This window comes from Panicum virgatum, chromosome 9N (assembly GCF_016808335.1).
Source record: "Panicum virgatum strain AP13 chromosome 9N, P.virgatum_v5, whole genome shotgun sequence".
In the NCBI taxonomy this organism is placed as follows: Eukaryota; Viridiplantae; Streptophyta; class Magnoliopsida; order Poales; family Poaceae; genus Panicum; species Panicum virgatum.
In genome coordinates, this window is record NC_053153.1 from 73,092,298 (window position 1) to 73,106,665 (window position 14,368).

The following is a 14,368-nucleotide window of genomic DNA, read 5'->3' on the forward strand; positions in this document are numbered from 1 at the left end:
CATTGTCTACTGCTAGCTGTGTAGCGACTGTGTAGTTTATAATTCTCAGTATTTTGTGTTTGCCATAATATTTAAAATAGTACTCCATGCTTATTTAACAGTTTTCTATCTTCAAGTGGTTACAAAATGCATCTCCAGATAAACATTCATTACCCACATCATCAAAGCCTCGCACTTATATGAATGAAAAACTTATATTCCTATTTTCATTGACATATAACTGAAGTCTCAACTGCTAAAATCAAAGGGTCCTCTATTGGTCAGCGCGGCAATGCCGCGACGCCTTTCTAGTTTAGTATACTCTCTGGATCCGGTGCTCTCATTGTATTTCTCCTGAAGTTTTGTTTGTCCGAAAGGTCTGATCGCATGATTGAGCCCAAAAACTGTTTTGACCACCAGGGGTGGGCCTAGCCCGTAATAGGCCTGACAACCAAAAGGGCCCAATTATTTCTCTCCCCACTGGGCCCATATCTTCCACATCATTACCCAAAACTACAGCAGAATCCACAGGGTACCACACGGCACCCTGCGGCCGCCTGCCTCAGCCAATCCGGCGCCTCCTGGTGTGCAAAGAGTTCCTCTTGAAACCGATTGTTTGGAGTTGGTCCGATTGTGGAAGCTGGAGGAGGGGCAGCGATCGTTCATCATGCCATTGCTGCAAGAGGTGAAGGAAATTAGTTGCTCTTTTCAGGATTTTTCTATTTCTCATGTTAGTAGAGATTGTAATAAGGTAGCACATGAAGTTGCCAGGCAGGTCTCTAGTACGGTGAGGTTTGGGGTGTGGCATCGTGAAATCCCAACCTGCGTACAAGAGCTGCTTGAGCAGGATTGTAATCATCTTCGCTGATTAATGAAGCTACCTTCCCTCAAAAAAAAAAAAAATCCGGCGCCTCCTCTTCCGCCACTCCGTCGAGCACCCCGCGCGCGCTCCCGCTGCTGCCTGCTATGCTCCTCCGCCCGCGCCCCTCCCTCCTCCGAGCCCTCGCTCCGCCGCCGCTTACCCACGCCTGCGTCCCTGCCCGGCGTACGCTCTCGGCGGCCGCAGAGGCCGCGGGGACCGCCTCCGCTGGCGATGCGGCGCCGGCGCCGGCTGCACCGCGCAAGAATACCAGGAAGGTCCCGCAGCCGCCAAGGGAGATTGTGAAGACGGCGCTGTTCCTGCCGCCCGGGGTGGAGCGGGACGCGGCGGTGACCGCGGACATGGTCATACCGGGGTCGAACATCGTGTTGGGGCCCTACGCGGGGGACGCCAGGGTGAAGGAAGCCGAGTTCGTCAAGAGCAGCGCCCGCGCCCGGGACTGCCCCAAGGACGACCGCCCCGAGTTCGCCGTCCTCGGCCGGTCCAACGTCGGCAAGTCCTCGCTTATCAATGCCCTCACCCGTCGCAAGGAAGCTGCGCTGACCTCGAAGAAGCCCGGTGAGACAAACGGGTTACAGTTTATTTTTGTGCTTCCTTCAATATTAGAAGTGGCCTTGAGCCCTTGAGTTAGATATGCTCTTTGCGGTTTAGCTCTTAAGCAGCTTATCAGTGTGTTGTCTGCTCCTATGAGCCTCGAATCCTAGGAACAATCCGATTACCCAGTGGCTACGGGCAGAACAAACCTCAGCTGCGAAACATACATTGAATTGTAGTAAAATAACTCCGTCGATAGTTGAATGAGAATCAGTCCTTCAGATATGGGCCAGTAGCCCTATGGGATTTGTGAATCTGTCAAATTCAAATTTTAGCATCTCAAACTACAAATAAAATCAGCTGTGAATTGAGGTGAACCTGTCAGAGAACCATTGGTTCAAACTGTTCAGAATTGCATTGCATGGCAAATATTTATGAACACGAGGCATCGAATTTAACATGGAAAAAAACCTAGTGGGAGAAAACCACGGAAGACAATCACTAATGAGAAGAGTTTACAAGCATGTACGTTACAATGGCTATTGCAGCTGTATTACTCTGCATTCTATAGAGGGTAAGTACTCCCTCGGTCCCCAAAAGAATGCAACTCTCGCTTCCCGAGAAGTCAACAATTTCAATTTTGACCAAATTTATACAAAAAATTTCTAATATTTATGTCTCCAAATAGATTCAGTATGAAACTATATTACATGATTATCTAATAAAACTTATTTTGTAACATAAATATTAATATTATTATGTACAAATTTGGTCAAACTTGAAATTGTTTCACTCCTCGGGAAGCGAAAGTTGCATTCTTGTAGGGACGGAGGGAGTAGAATAGAACTCACGAAGCAGTAGGACTTCGACTGCTAGTGAAGGATGAGGAGGGAGTAGAATAGAACTCTTGTAGGTACTTTGTCATATGCGAGCGGAACACAAGGGACATCAATCAAATCAAATGCATTAAGGATGGGACAGATCGACTGCTAGTGAAGAATGATGAAATCATGGATAGATGGAGAGAGTACTTCGACAAGTTGTTTAACGGGGAGAGTGAGGGCCCTACCCTTGAGTTAGATGACTCTTTTGATGATACCAACAGACGTTTTGTGAGGAGAATTCAGGAGGTAGAGATCAGGGAGGCTTTGAAGAGGATGAAGGGAGGTAAATCGATGGGCCCTGATGGTATCCCCATTGAGGTGTGGAGATGCCTAGGAGATAGAGCAATAGTATGGTTAACTAAACTTTTTAATCTCATTTTTCGGTCAAACAAGATGCTGGAAGAATGGAGAAGTATATTAGTAGCTATCTTCAAAAACAAGGGTGATGTTCAAAGTTGTACTAACTACCGTGGGATTAAGCTGATGAGCCATACGATGAAGCTTTGGGAGAGGGTTATCGAGCATCGCCTAAGAAGAGTGCAAGTGTGACCGAAAACCAATTTGAGTTCATGCCTGGAAGGTCAACCACGGAGGTGATTTTCTTAATACGACAATTGATGGAGAGATATAGGAAACAGAAGAAGGACTTGCACATGGTCTTCATTGACCTTGAGAAGACATATGACAAAGTACCGAGAAATGTCATGTGGTGGGCCTTGGAGAAGCACAAAGTCCCAACTAAGTACATTACCCTCATTAAGGATATGTACAAGGATGCGACGACGTTTGTCCGAACATGTGATGGCAACACCACTGACTTTCCTATTAACATAGGCCTACACCAGGGGTCAGCATTGAGCCTTTATTTATTTGCTTTAGTGATGGATGAGGTCACAAGGGATATACGTGAGATCACTTGGTGTATGCTCTTTGCTGATGATGTGGTGCTAGTTGACGAGAGTAGGGCAGGGGTTAATAGAAAGTTAGAGCTGTGGAGACGCACGTTAGAGTCGAAAGGGTTCAGACTTAGTAGGACCAAGACCGAGTACATGATGTGCGATTTCAGCGCGACTAGGCATGAGGGGGGAGACGTTAGTCTAGATGGACAAGTGGTGGTCCAGAAGGATACTTTTCGGTATTTAGGATCGGTGCTACAAAAGGATGACGACATTGATGAAGATGTTAGGCATAGAATTTCAGCTGGCTGGTTGAAATGGCGGCAAGCTTCTGGCATCCTTTGTGACAAGAGGGTACCACAAAAGCTAAAAGGCAAATTCTATAGGACAGCAATTCGTCCGGCGATGCTATACGGTGCTGAATGTTGGCCTACAAAAAGGCGACATGTCCAGCAACTGAGTGTAGCAGAGATGCGGATGTTGCGGTGGTTTTGCGGGCACACAAGGAGGGATAGAGTCCGGAACGAAGTTATTCGGGATAGGGTCGGAGTCGCACCAATTGAGGAGAAACTTACCCAGCATCGGCTGAGATGGTTTGGACATGTCCAACGAAGGCCTCCTGAGGCGCCGGTGCATAATGGGGTTCTTGAGCAGGTCGATAATGTAAAGAGGGGTAGAGGTAGACCTAAACTGACGTGGGATGAGTCGGTTAAGATAGACCTTAAGGATTGGAATATCTCTAAAGAGATAGATTTGGATAGGAGCGCTTGGAGACTAGCTATCAATGTGCCCGAATCTTGAACTTATTTCTTTCGGGTTTCATCTCTAGCCTACCCCAACTTGCTTGGGAAAAAAGGCTATGTTGTTGTTGTTGTACAAATTTGGTCAAACTTGAAATTGTTTCACTCCTCGGGAAGCGAAAGTTGCATTCTTGTAGGGACGGAGGGAGTAGAATAGAACTCACGAAGCAGTAGGACTCTTATCTCTAGAGAAGGTTATGTAATAGACTACGAAAATAATCATGTAACACTAATAGTCCTATAGTAAAATTCAGATCATATTTAGCACATTTTGGATTTAAAACAAATTAGAACAGCTGAGGTAAAATGGTTATTCGCCATCGATGTTTTATTATGATTTGGAATTTTGAACTTGAATATTGATTTCGACAGGCTCGATGAAGCTCATCAAATAGTTGATACGTCTGTCATTAAAACAGATGAAGCTCTCTGTATACTTTTCAGAGGCAGTGATTGGATTTGCAATTAGCATGTTTTATTGTTTTGCTTAGGAGGGTTTTAGTGTAGATGGCGCTTTGATTTTGCCAATTTCATATCTACTGCGTTATCCCGTTGTTATCATTTATTAAGCCTACTGAATGTACTTTGATGCCTGATAAACTTTGCATCTGGCATGTCATCTTGCCTTATGTTGAAACGTGTACTTCATTTCTTATATACTATCATGGGTTCTGAATCATTTATTCTGCAGGGAAGACCCAGACAATTAATCACTTTTTGGTTAACAAGAGTTGGTACCTTGTCGATTTGCCTGGTTATGGGTATGTTCACTCTTTTCATCCACTATAGACGAACTAGTTATCTGGTTGTGTTCAAGAGTATAGGAAGTCTACTTTCAGTGTCGACTTAGTTTTTATGTTCCAGAATAGGAGTATTTTTCTCTCTGTCTTTCTTACATTTGGTAAAGATTGATATGCCCTGCACTTGAATTTTGGCAGACATTCAGCAATCTGATAGTTACCACTTCTCTGATGGAAATATTGTTTCAGAACTTTTCATCCAACAGTTCGTGCATACATTTGTTTATGCTGCATTTTTGCCACTATGATGAATTTAACATGCCTCCAAGTAGGATAGTAGGTTACTAGGTGCAATCCATTCAGAATCAAACTTCTAATATGAAAACCACGGATGCAAGTTAGATAATTTTTGGGTCATTGGGTCGACCCAAAAAGCTGATAAATTGAACTAAAATGACATTATGCGTAAATAATTTGGGAGGAGAAATGAACTAGAGTGGCATGCCATCGTAATTAATTAGCTGACCTAAAAAACACCATTGGGTACCCACTGCATCCCTATTGAAAACAAAGGGACATGACATTGAGTCTTGAGACGTTTAATTTCTTCTGAAGCCCCTTACAGTTTCTTTTTTCCATGACACTAGATATGGCATAATCTCAGTTCTCATCGATTAATGGTATTTATATTGGCTAGCATTTTTTTTGCATATACTGGTGTCTTTGAAAATTTGTGACAGGTACATCCTACATGACAATCTTCCTACACTAGGTTTGCAGCTGCGTCCCAATCAGCTCGAATGGACTGGTCTTCATTTACCAAGGGGTACTTCTTGAACAGAGAAACCTTGGTTGGTGTACTGCTCCTTATCGATGCCAGTATCCCACCACAGAAAATTGATCTTGACTGTGCTAATTGGCTTGGCCGTAACAATGTAAGGTGCTATATTCCTTTACAGACAGTGTTTTCTATCTGCCTTTTCTGAACTTAATGCTTGGAGTTGCTTATTTCCTGTGCTGATGCTAAATATCATGATGATCTCTGACTGTAGGCTCACTAATTTTCTGTGCTGCTGTTGCAGATCGGATTAACCTTTGTGTTCACCAAGTGCGACAAGGTAAAGAAAGGCAAAGGGGGGCGGCCTGATGAGAACATCAAGGTGTTCCAGGAAACAATCAGCGGGCTGTATCCAGATCCACCACCATGGATCATGACGAGCAGCGTTACCGGATTAGGCCGCGATGGGCTGCTCCTCCACATGTCGCAACTAAGGAACTACTGGGACAACGAAGCAGTCTAGGTAGAGCTGCATAGATCAACCACCAGTAGTAGCAACAGTAGTAGTATGTTAGAAGAGAGGATCATCACATGCCATGACCTTCCGCAGATAGATTTCAGCTTCTTCAGATGTATAGCGAGAATGCAGCCTCTTCTGATTTCTGTTTCATCAATCCATCCTGTGTAAGTGAAGCCCTTACCTTATGGTTCCTGCATGTACTACCACCATAAATGTCCGATCTGGAATTACACATTTATGGAGGCACTCGAGAGAATTCAATACACTGTGCACATTCAATGAGCCCCGAAGTCATGGAGCTGAAACCCTTGCGAGCACACATTTTATTGCCCGACAAACTGCTGCTGGGGTATTTGTACCGCACGCTGCGAGCACGGTCGCAAACTCGCAAAGCGATCCGATAAATCTCGGCCGGTTCCCCGGCGCCGGCGGTGACGTATACATGTCGGCCGACCTGGGGTTCTCGCCACGGGCGGGGAAACTGATCGCCTCTCTCTCTCTGACCGCCGGGGGAGCCAGGCAGCGAAACCAGAAAGCGAGCCACGCATGCACGTACGCAGCGGCGCAGGGCCGTGCCTCGCTTTCGGCCGCCGTGCCGCGCTGCCGCTCCCTGCCTGCGCGGCGCCGGACGAGTGCCGGTGCCGCCGTGTCGAACGCAGCGCGAGCGCGGCAGGCCGCTCCGCTCCGACTGCCCGGCAGAGGCCGGGGCGTGGGTGGCCCTGGCATGCGCGCGATCTGGACTCCAAACTGGCAAGCCTTGTTTGCGAGCGCGGGTCAGTAAACGCCGGCCATGTCCCGCTGCCGCTCGCCGTGGGGGCAGCCGCAGGTGCGCTGCTGACGGCCGGGCCTGGCGCGCGCGCCCGGCGCCCCCACCCCCTCCGCTCCGTCCCCGCCCGCGCTGGGCCTGGGCTCCCTCGTGGCCTCGTCTCGTCTCCTGCAGCGCGGGGCCCGGAGCACAGGGACTCGATCGGGGGGCGGAGGCCAAGGGACCCCGCGCGCAGTCCCGCTCTGCCTTCCTCTTGCAGCGGCTGGCTTTGCTACACGACGAGCCGTCGACCACCGCAGCGGCGTACCCGTACCAGGGTGCCCACCAATACGATCGCCGGCGTTGGCAAGTACAGTAAATTGTCGCGCTGCAAAAGCTTAATGGCTTCGCCGCGGGACACGCGAGGGAAAAATCTGGGATCTTGTGTCTTCGTGCAGGTGGTACGTCGTATCGTACGTGTCGCTGTACAAACACGGCTTGCCCGTTTCGGAACCAAGGTAAAGTAAGGTACTACAGCATAGGAGTATATTGTACACGTGGCAACCCGCAACGAGGTCAAAGCACAACCCAACAAAAAGCTGCTAGAGTAACAAACAAGAGGAGCAACGAATGCGTGGTGTGTTGTTGATGAGGGTTTAGGTCACGTTTTACGTTGAGGGCTCAGGTTTGAGCCTTGAGGAGGTTACAGGTGTTTCTCATAATTTTTTTCGCGAATAAAATGTGACTAGCACTGTAGCACACCAACACCGATCGGACTAGGCACAGCTGAACCGTGGCGCCAGAGGGGCTAGGCTAGTCCAAGCTCTCAGATCAGCTCCCGCCGGCACGACCGTGACCCGTGATCGAGTGACAACTCGCATCAACCAACGACGCAACGAGCAAGTACGTACTCCTAGTCCTTGGCAGAGGCCAAGACGTAGGAGCAGCCCAGGAAATGATTTGGCTCTGGAACTTTTTTCTTTTTATATTTAAAAAAAATTAAAATTTCAAAAATATATGTTTGTTTTCAAAAATTTCAAAAATATACCCCGGTCGCCCTCCCATAGGGCGACAGGCCCAATGTGTAATTTTTTTTTTCAAATTTGCAACGAAGTCCCTGGAGAAAAAAAAACAAGCCCTGTCGCCCGTTGGGGGGGCGACAGGGGCCTGTCGCCCGGCCCACGGGCGACCGCCGCTGGGCCCGGCCCACAGTCGCGGCGGGGGGCCTGTCGCCCCCCCCCCCCCCCCCCCCCCCGCGGGCGACCGGGGTCTCCCCCCTTATAAAAGCCCCAGCCCTCCCCTTCCCTCCTCATTTGAGCCCGAAAATTCCACCAAAAATCCAGAAAAAAAAAGAGAGGAGTGAGGAGAAGGAAAGCGGCGAAGCCCTGCCGAATTCAGCACTTGTGATCTGCAGGTTAGTACATTTAGTTTAAATATTGTTATATTTAAGTACTACGTATTTAAATATGAGTAATTTAATTTAATTAGTGCTATAGTAGATCCATTTAAGTAGGAGTTCAATGATACTTTAGTTTGTAGTTACGTAGTAGTAAATTAGTTTAGAAAATTAGTTCTACGCATTTATTATTACAATTGCAGTACTATTAGAGACATGTTTATAAATTAATTATGATTTAGAATAGAATTTGGCATATGCAGTATAGAATTCGAGAGTCATCACGTAGTTATGAATACTTATACGTTATAGTTGAATTCCATACTTAGTTTTTACAGATTATTGAATAAGGTAGTGAAGTAAAGAGTATAACTCGATAAGTATTATGTGATATACAGATATGTCGAGCAAAATGCAGTTTCAAGTATTTTATGGTGAATACAATGTTATGTATGGGCCAAATAGAGTAGATCTTTCTGCCTTTAAGCGCACATCTAGCGGCATAGATAAACCTCTGGAAAGGAGTTTTGGTTCCATATGTAAGTGGCTGCAGCGTGGGTTCCATGTTGATCCGTTGACACATGTGATCACTGTCCAGTCTCTTGTTAATTGGGAGGTAGAAAGTGAATTATGGGAATTAATGATGATACACAGCACTGATGACTGGCAGAAATACATGCAAGCAGCTCTAGAGCGTGGGTGGCCTCTGACCATTCTTGTTCAAATCCGGGATAAGACACAAAATGAAATCCAACATTGTGCAGATCAAGGAACTCCGAGTATTCGAAGAGAGACCAATTATGTTGAGCAAGATGAGTCAGAAGAGACAGAGAACCAAAACATGGGACCACAGGGCCTTGCTGATGAGGGAGAGAGGATACATAGCATTGTGGATGAGATGGAGGCAGAAGACCAAACCGCAATAGAGATGGAAGAATATGAGGACTCATCTGATGACGAGCAGTACTCATTGCCAAAAGAGTGGAAAGAGCATGGTTTTGGCAGTCATATCGCAGAAGATGTACGAAATCAGGAGTGGGAGTACAGAGGGAATGAGGTAGTGCAAGGTGCAACATATCCAAACATTGAAGCCGTAAAAGATGCTGTGAGACTATGGGCAATCTCATTGAAACGAGAATTCAGAGTCGTGAAGTCTGGCAGTAGAGAATATGAGGTGAAGTGTGTGAATGCTGGATGTCCATGGCGAGTACATGCATTCAAGGGAAAATGGAAGTCAAACTGGAAATGTTCCATTATCACAGAGCACACTTGTTTGCTGTCAGAAGTTATTCCCTCGCATCGCAATATATCATGCGACTTTGTTGCAAAGCAAATGTATGGGTTTATTATGGACAACCTAAATTATGAGCCAAAAATGATTATTCGACACATTGAGCAGACTTACCAGTACACCATCAGTTATTTGAAGGCATGGCGGGCTAAACAAAGGGTGTTCGAGATGCGGTTCGGCACATACGAGGCATCATATGATAACCTACCTCGTATGTTATCCCAGGTTGCTGCTAGAAATCCTGGAAGCTTTTATGACACATACCTTTTACCAGCCGTGACTAGGGGACAAAGAATTATGCAACGAGCCTTCTTTTGCATAGGTGCTTCTGTTAGAGCATTTCAGTTTTGTCTTCCGGTGATCTGCATTGATGGCACATTTTTTACTAGAAGGTATAAAGGTCAGATACTCACCGCAATCGGTGTAGATTGCAACAACCAAATTGTTCCGCTCGCATTTGCATTTGTTGAGAATGAGAACATAGACAGTTGGTATTGGTTCCTTGAACGAGTGAAGAATCATGTTGTTGCTGCACGTCCAGATGTGTGCCTTATTAGTGATAGGCATGCAGGTATCCTGCAATCAATACTGAAATTGCAACGTGGAACTGCGACAACGCCTCCATTATGGCCTGATGTCCAAAACAGGTGGTGCATTAGGCATATGGGTGCAAACTTCTATGAACACTTCAAGAACAAGGATCTTAAGAACCTGTTTAAGAGGTTGTGCACCCAAAATCAACAGAGAAAATTCAATGCATTATGGCAGATGCTTGATCAGTTGACTGCAGAGCTAGTGAAGGTAAGGGCATCAGGAGCAGGCACGAGTCAGGCTGCAGAGTCTAGGGATTCAATTGAGAAGCCATTTTCACACTGGATTCGAGGTGCACCTAAGGAGAAATGGTCATTCCTTTATGATACCAACGGAATATGGTATGGTATTCAGACAACGAACCATGCAGAGTGTTTCAATATGGTTATGCGTTCTTGTCGTGCCTTTCCACTTGTGGGAATTGTTGAGTTCATCATGTATGGGTGCATGAAGTATTTCAGAGAGCGTTACACGGCTGCAAGCATAAACATCAGCAACCCCCAAATTCAGTTTTGCAAAAGAGTGACACAATATATGCAAGAGAAGATTGAAAAGGCAAAACTGCACCGCGTCATATCCACAGGTACAATGGAGCATAGATTTGAGGTTCTATGTAAGGATAGAAGTGGTCGTGGTATCCGTAGAGATAGAGTGGTACAGGAGAGTTTGATTACAGTTGATGGCAAAGCATTCTGCTCCTGCATGAAGCCTAAGTTATTGCATATGCCATGCTCCCATCTCATTGCGGCATGTGCAGAGTCTGCGTTACAGCCAGGACTATTTGTTTCACCGTACTTCAGCAAGGAAGCAGCTGTATCCACATGGGGACATGAGGTATACGGGATTGGAATTGTGGGGCCTTTCACTCAGGATAATGAGAATAAGATGTTTATTCCTGATCCAGCCACTAAGAAAGGCAAAGGCCGCCGTCAGACACGTCGTATTCGGAATGGTATGGACGAGTCGGAAGCAAGCAAGGCACAAAAGCGTTGCAGCCAATGTGGATCATTGAGTCACAACTACAAGAAGTGTCCTCAGAATGCACTTCACGATGCTGCTGACGTCGGTCCTTCCGGAAATCCCAGAGATGGAGCACCTCCTACGTTCAGACGAGCATCGGCGAGAATTGCTCGTGGAAGGCATTCGGTGTCATGATCCACAATTGTATTTCATTATTTGTAATATGTAGTAATGAAATATGGCAGGTATATAATGAAGTATTATTGTATTTATGTGTCCAGTTTGTATGAAATATATATTTACCTATGTGTTCTCATATATTTTTGAATGCAGGTATGGAGATGGACTCCTTGCTAGACCCAGTGATCGACTCGAGCCACAGGTCTTACTTTGCAGCTGTTGAGCACCGAGCCCTAGAGGTGCTACGTCCTCGTCCACCCGGCGAGGCGATCTCTATACACCACGATTGGTGTGACCGGTATGTAATGAAATATTATTGTTTATCACTTTTGTATTCGCCGGTATTCCTTTGTTTCGACATTTTTTGTTTTTTTGCAGGTTACGTGAGGCCGGCCTACTGACTCTGAGCCGTCTTGTCGAGGTTGGGCCTATTCAGCTCGACCGATCCCTCCTGACGGCGCTCGTTGACATATGGAGGCCGGAGACACACACGTTCCACCTCCCGTGTGGGGAGATGACTCCTACGCTGCAGGACGTGGCCTACCTCCTCGGCCTCCCTATCGTCGGGGAGGCTGTAGGTCCGCGTGTGGTGGCGGCCTCGTGGAAGGATGAGCTGGAGGCCCGTTTTGCCCTGGTTGACCGCGTGGACGAGGCAGGTCCGATCAACCCGCACCCGCGAGCAGCAGGTCCTTCGAAGACCTGGTTCCTACAGTTTACAGTACGTATTCATTGCATATATAAATTTAATTGTTACAATTCACATGTTCCATTGCCAGTTGAAACCATTAATCTTAATTGTTTATGCAGCCTGCCTTGTTGGCTGCGGATGCCGACGAGTACAGTGTGACCAGATCGCTGGAGGCGTACCTACTTTGGTTGTTTGGTTACATCATGTTCAACAACACTCATGGCAACTCGGTCGATAGGATTCTCCTTCCGTATGCACGGGAGATTGCGGATGGGGACGAGGACGTACCGCCCTACAGCTGGGGTGAGGCGGTACTTGCAGCCACTTACCGTGGACTCTGCGATGGGTGCATGAAGACACATGGGAACGCTATCCTGTTAGGGTGCCCACTACTGCTACAGCTTTGGTCGTACGAGAGGCTAGCCGTTGGTCGCCCCTTGGTCAGCCACGAGCCTTACCACGGGGGCATGTACGGCGACGAGGAGGACGAGAGGCCCACTATGGGAACTATCTGGATCTGGCGTCAGTTATGTTCGCAACAAACCTAATTTTGTTATTCATTGTTACATGATGTATTAGCGCACTTTTAATTTTACTTATTCGGAATGCAGAGGTCCTGGGCACATGCGCGGGTTAAACGCGCATATCCTGAGTTTGTTTCGGAGCTCGACATGCTGACGCCCGAGGACGTTGTCTGGGAGCCTTACAGCCCAGAGGCTGTGGCTACCCGTGCACCAGCAGGCCTGTCTTCGCACTGCTCCGCGAATGCGAGCCTGTGGCTTACTTCCGCCGTCCTGGTTTATGACATCGCGGTTGAGGCATATTGCCCCTGGAGAGTCAGGAGACAGTTTGGGCAGCGCCAGGAGTTTCCGGTGCCCACCGCGTTGGAGCGTGTCAGTCGCCAGGACCACAGGTAATTATGAATGAACTTGGCTCATATATTCATGTCGATTCTAACGATTCTTCGTGGTCCACTTTGTAGGTTGTCAAGGAGTGGCTTGCCGTGCTCTGATGATTGGCTCACCAAGATCCAGCCGTGGGTGGACCAATGGGAACAGGCAGACGAGCACTTGGTCCATCCAACAGGACCACACACAGATAGCTCCTTTAGGGCTTACCTCACCTGGTACTTACCCCGGACTCGGGCTCGTCTGGTTTTTGTTGACACTCACCCGCAGCCACACCAGGCGAGGCCTCAGGATGGCTATGCCCGGCACCACGTGGAGGCACTAGCTGGCGCGGTGAGTCTCTTGATCATATTTGCATATATATATATAATCATATTCATAAGATAATTCATGTGTTTGTAACTTTACTGAATTGATGCAGTTTCGCCTTTGTAACATGATGGAGACGGACTGCTCGACTTACCTGACGAGGGTACGTGCCGGATCCCCAATGACCCAGTTTGAGCAGATAGAGGCATGGTCGAGACAGCGTGATCAGTTGCGTCAGGTAACGCACAACTTCGGAAGCCGTGTGCAGTACGAAGACAGCCACGGGTCGTCTCAGGCGTCGTCGTCGTTCCCGTGTCCGTCGACCATACACGGGCCGACGTCGCAGTTCTTCCCAAGTACAGGTAACGTACATATCTCTTTAAAATTACATCAAGTGTTCCTACATATTTACTAATATCACATACAGGATACGATCCAGCTACTGCGTTCGGCCATACTGGAATGTTTAGAGGGACAGCACCAGTTGATGGACCGTATCCAGGGATGGTACCGGGGCCACAGATACCGGCGTGCACAGGTTAATTTATGTTTCGTATTTCGGTTTCTACATGTCATTACGAAATATACGAGCGTACGCTAACATCCATATTTTTTGCGTATGATTCTACCCCGATGCGGGCGCCGGACCTTCTTCTTCCTCCTTTCGACCAGATAACGAGACATTCACCTTAGACGACTTCGACAGCTTGAGTCCAGAAGAGCCTGCCGCGCAAGGTGACCCCGATGTCTTGGGGTATTCACAGCTAGGAGGAGCACCACTTGGGATCTCTCAGCAGCAGACACCGCAGCCACTTGCGCGTCCTGAGCGACAGGTGAGGTCTCCGGATGTTCTCACCTACTCCGAGGGACATGTCCGTGCCCAGCAGAGGGCTAAGAGGGTCCGACACCCTAGGGGTGGTTAGATGTATCTGATGTTTGTATCTCTGATGTTTATTTGTAATGAGATAGCTGTGGACCGCTTATTTGTATCCGATGTTTATGATTGTGGTAGGTTACTTGTCATTTGTTTCTATAGATATTATTGATGTGAACTTATTATGTTTGTGGGTTCCATAATGCTCGTGAAATAAGGAAAGTTCTTGCGATTTTTTCCCGTGATTTAATGAAGGACAAGTTAGGTACGGTAGAAGTTAGCGGCCGAGATCCTGCCGACGATGATGACGACTACACGCTCGAATAGCTCAAAATAGGTCCCTGGAAAAAAACCCTGTCGCCCCCCCAACGGGCGACAGGCCCTGTCGCCCGAGAGGTGGGCGACAGGCCCCTGT

General features: G+C 47.4%; 1 protein-coding gene across 1 annotated transcript; it reads left to right on the top strand.

The window, feature by feature from the left end:
• The first annotated feature begins 542 nt into the window (after positions 1–542).
• Positions 543–6,301, top strand: LOC120690967 (GTP-binding protein At2g22870-like). Its single transcript, XM_039973907.1, has 4 exons — positions 543–1,417; positions 4,665–4,734; positions 5,486–5,648; positions 5,796–6,301. The coding sequence occupies exons 1-4, from the start codon at positions 946–948 to the stop codon at positions 6,012–6,014; spliced, it is 924 nt and encodes a 307-aa protein (XP_039829841.1). The 5' UTR covers positions 543–945; the 3' UTR covers positions 6,015–6,301.
• The last annotated feature ends 8,067 nt before the right edge of the window (positions 6,302–14,368 follow it).

Bases quoted from the DNA above. Each gene is read 5' to 3' on its own strand.
- LOC120690967 (XM_039973907.1), top strand. From the start codon at position 946: ATGCTCCTCCGCCCGCGCCCCTCCCTCCTCCGAGCCCTCGCTCCGCCG. The intron at 1,418-4,664 runs GTGAGACAAACG...TTTATTCTGCAG, and splicing joins GCTGACCTCGAAGAAGCCCG to GGAAGACCCAGACAATTAAT. The intron at 4,735-5,485 runs GTATGTTCACTC...TTCCTACACTAG, and splicing joins GTCGATTTGCCTGGTTATGG to GTTTGCAGCTGCGTCCCAAT.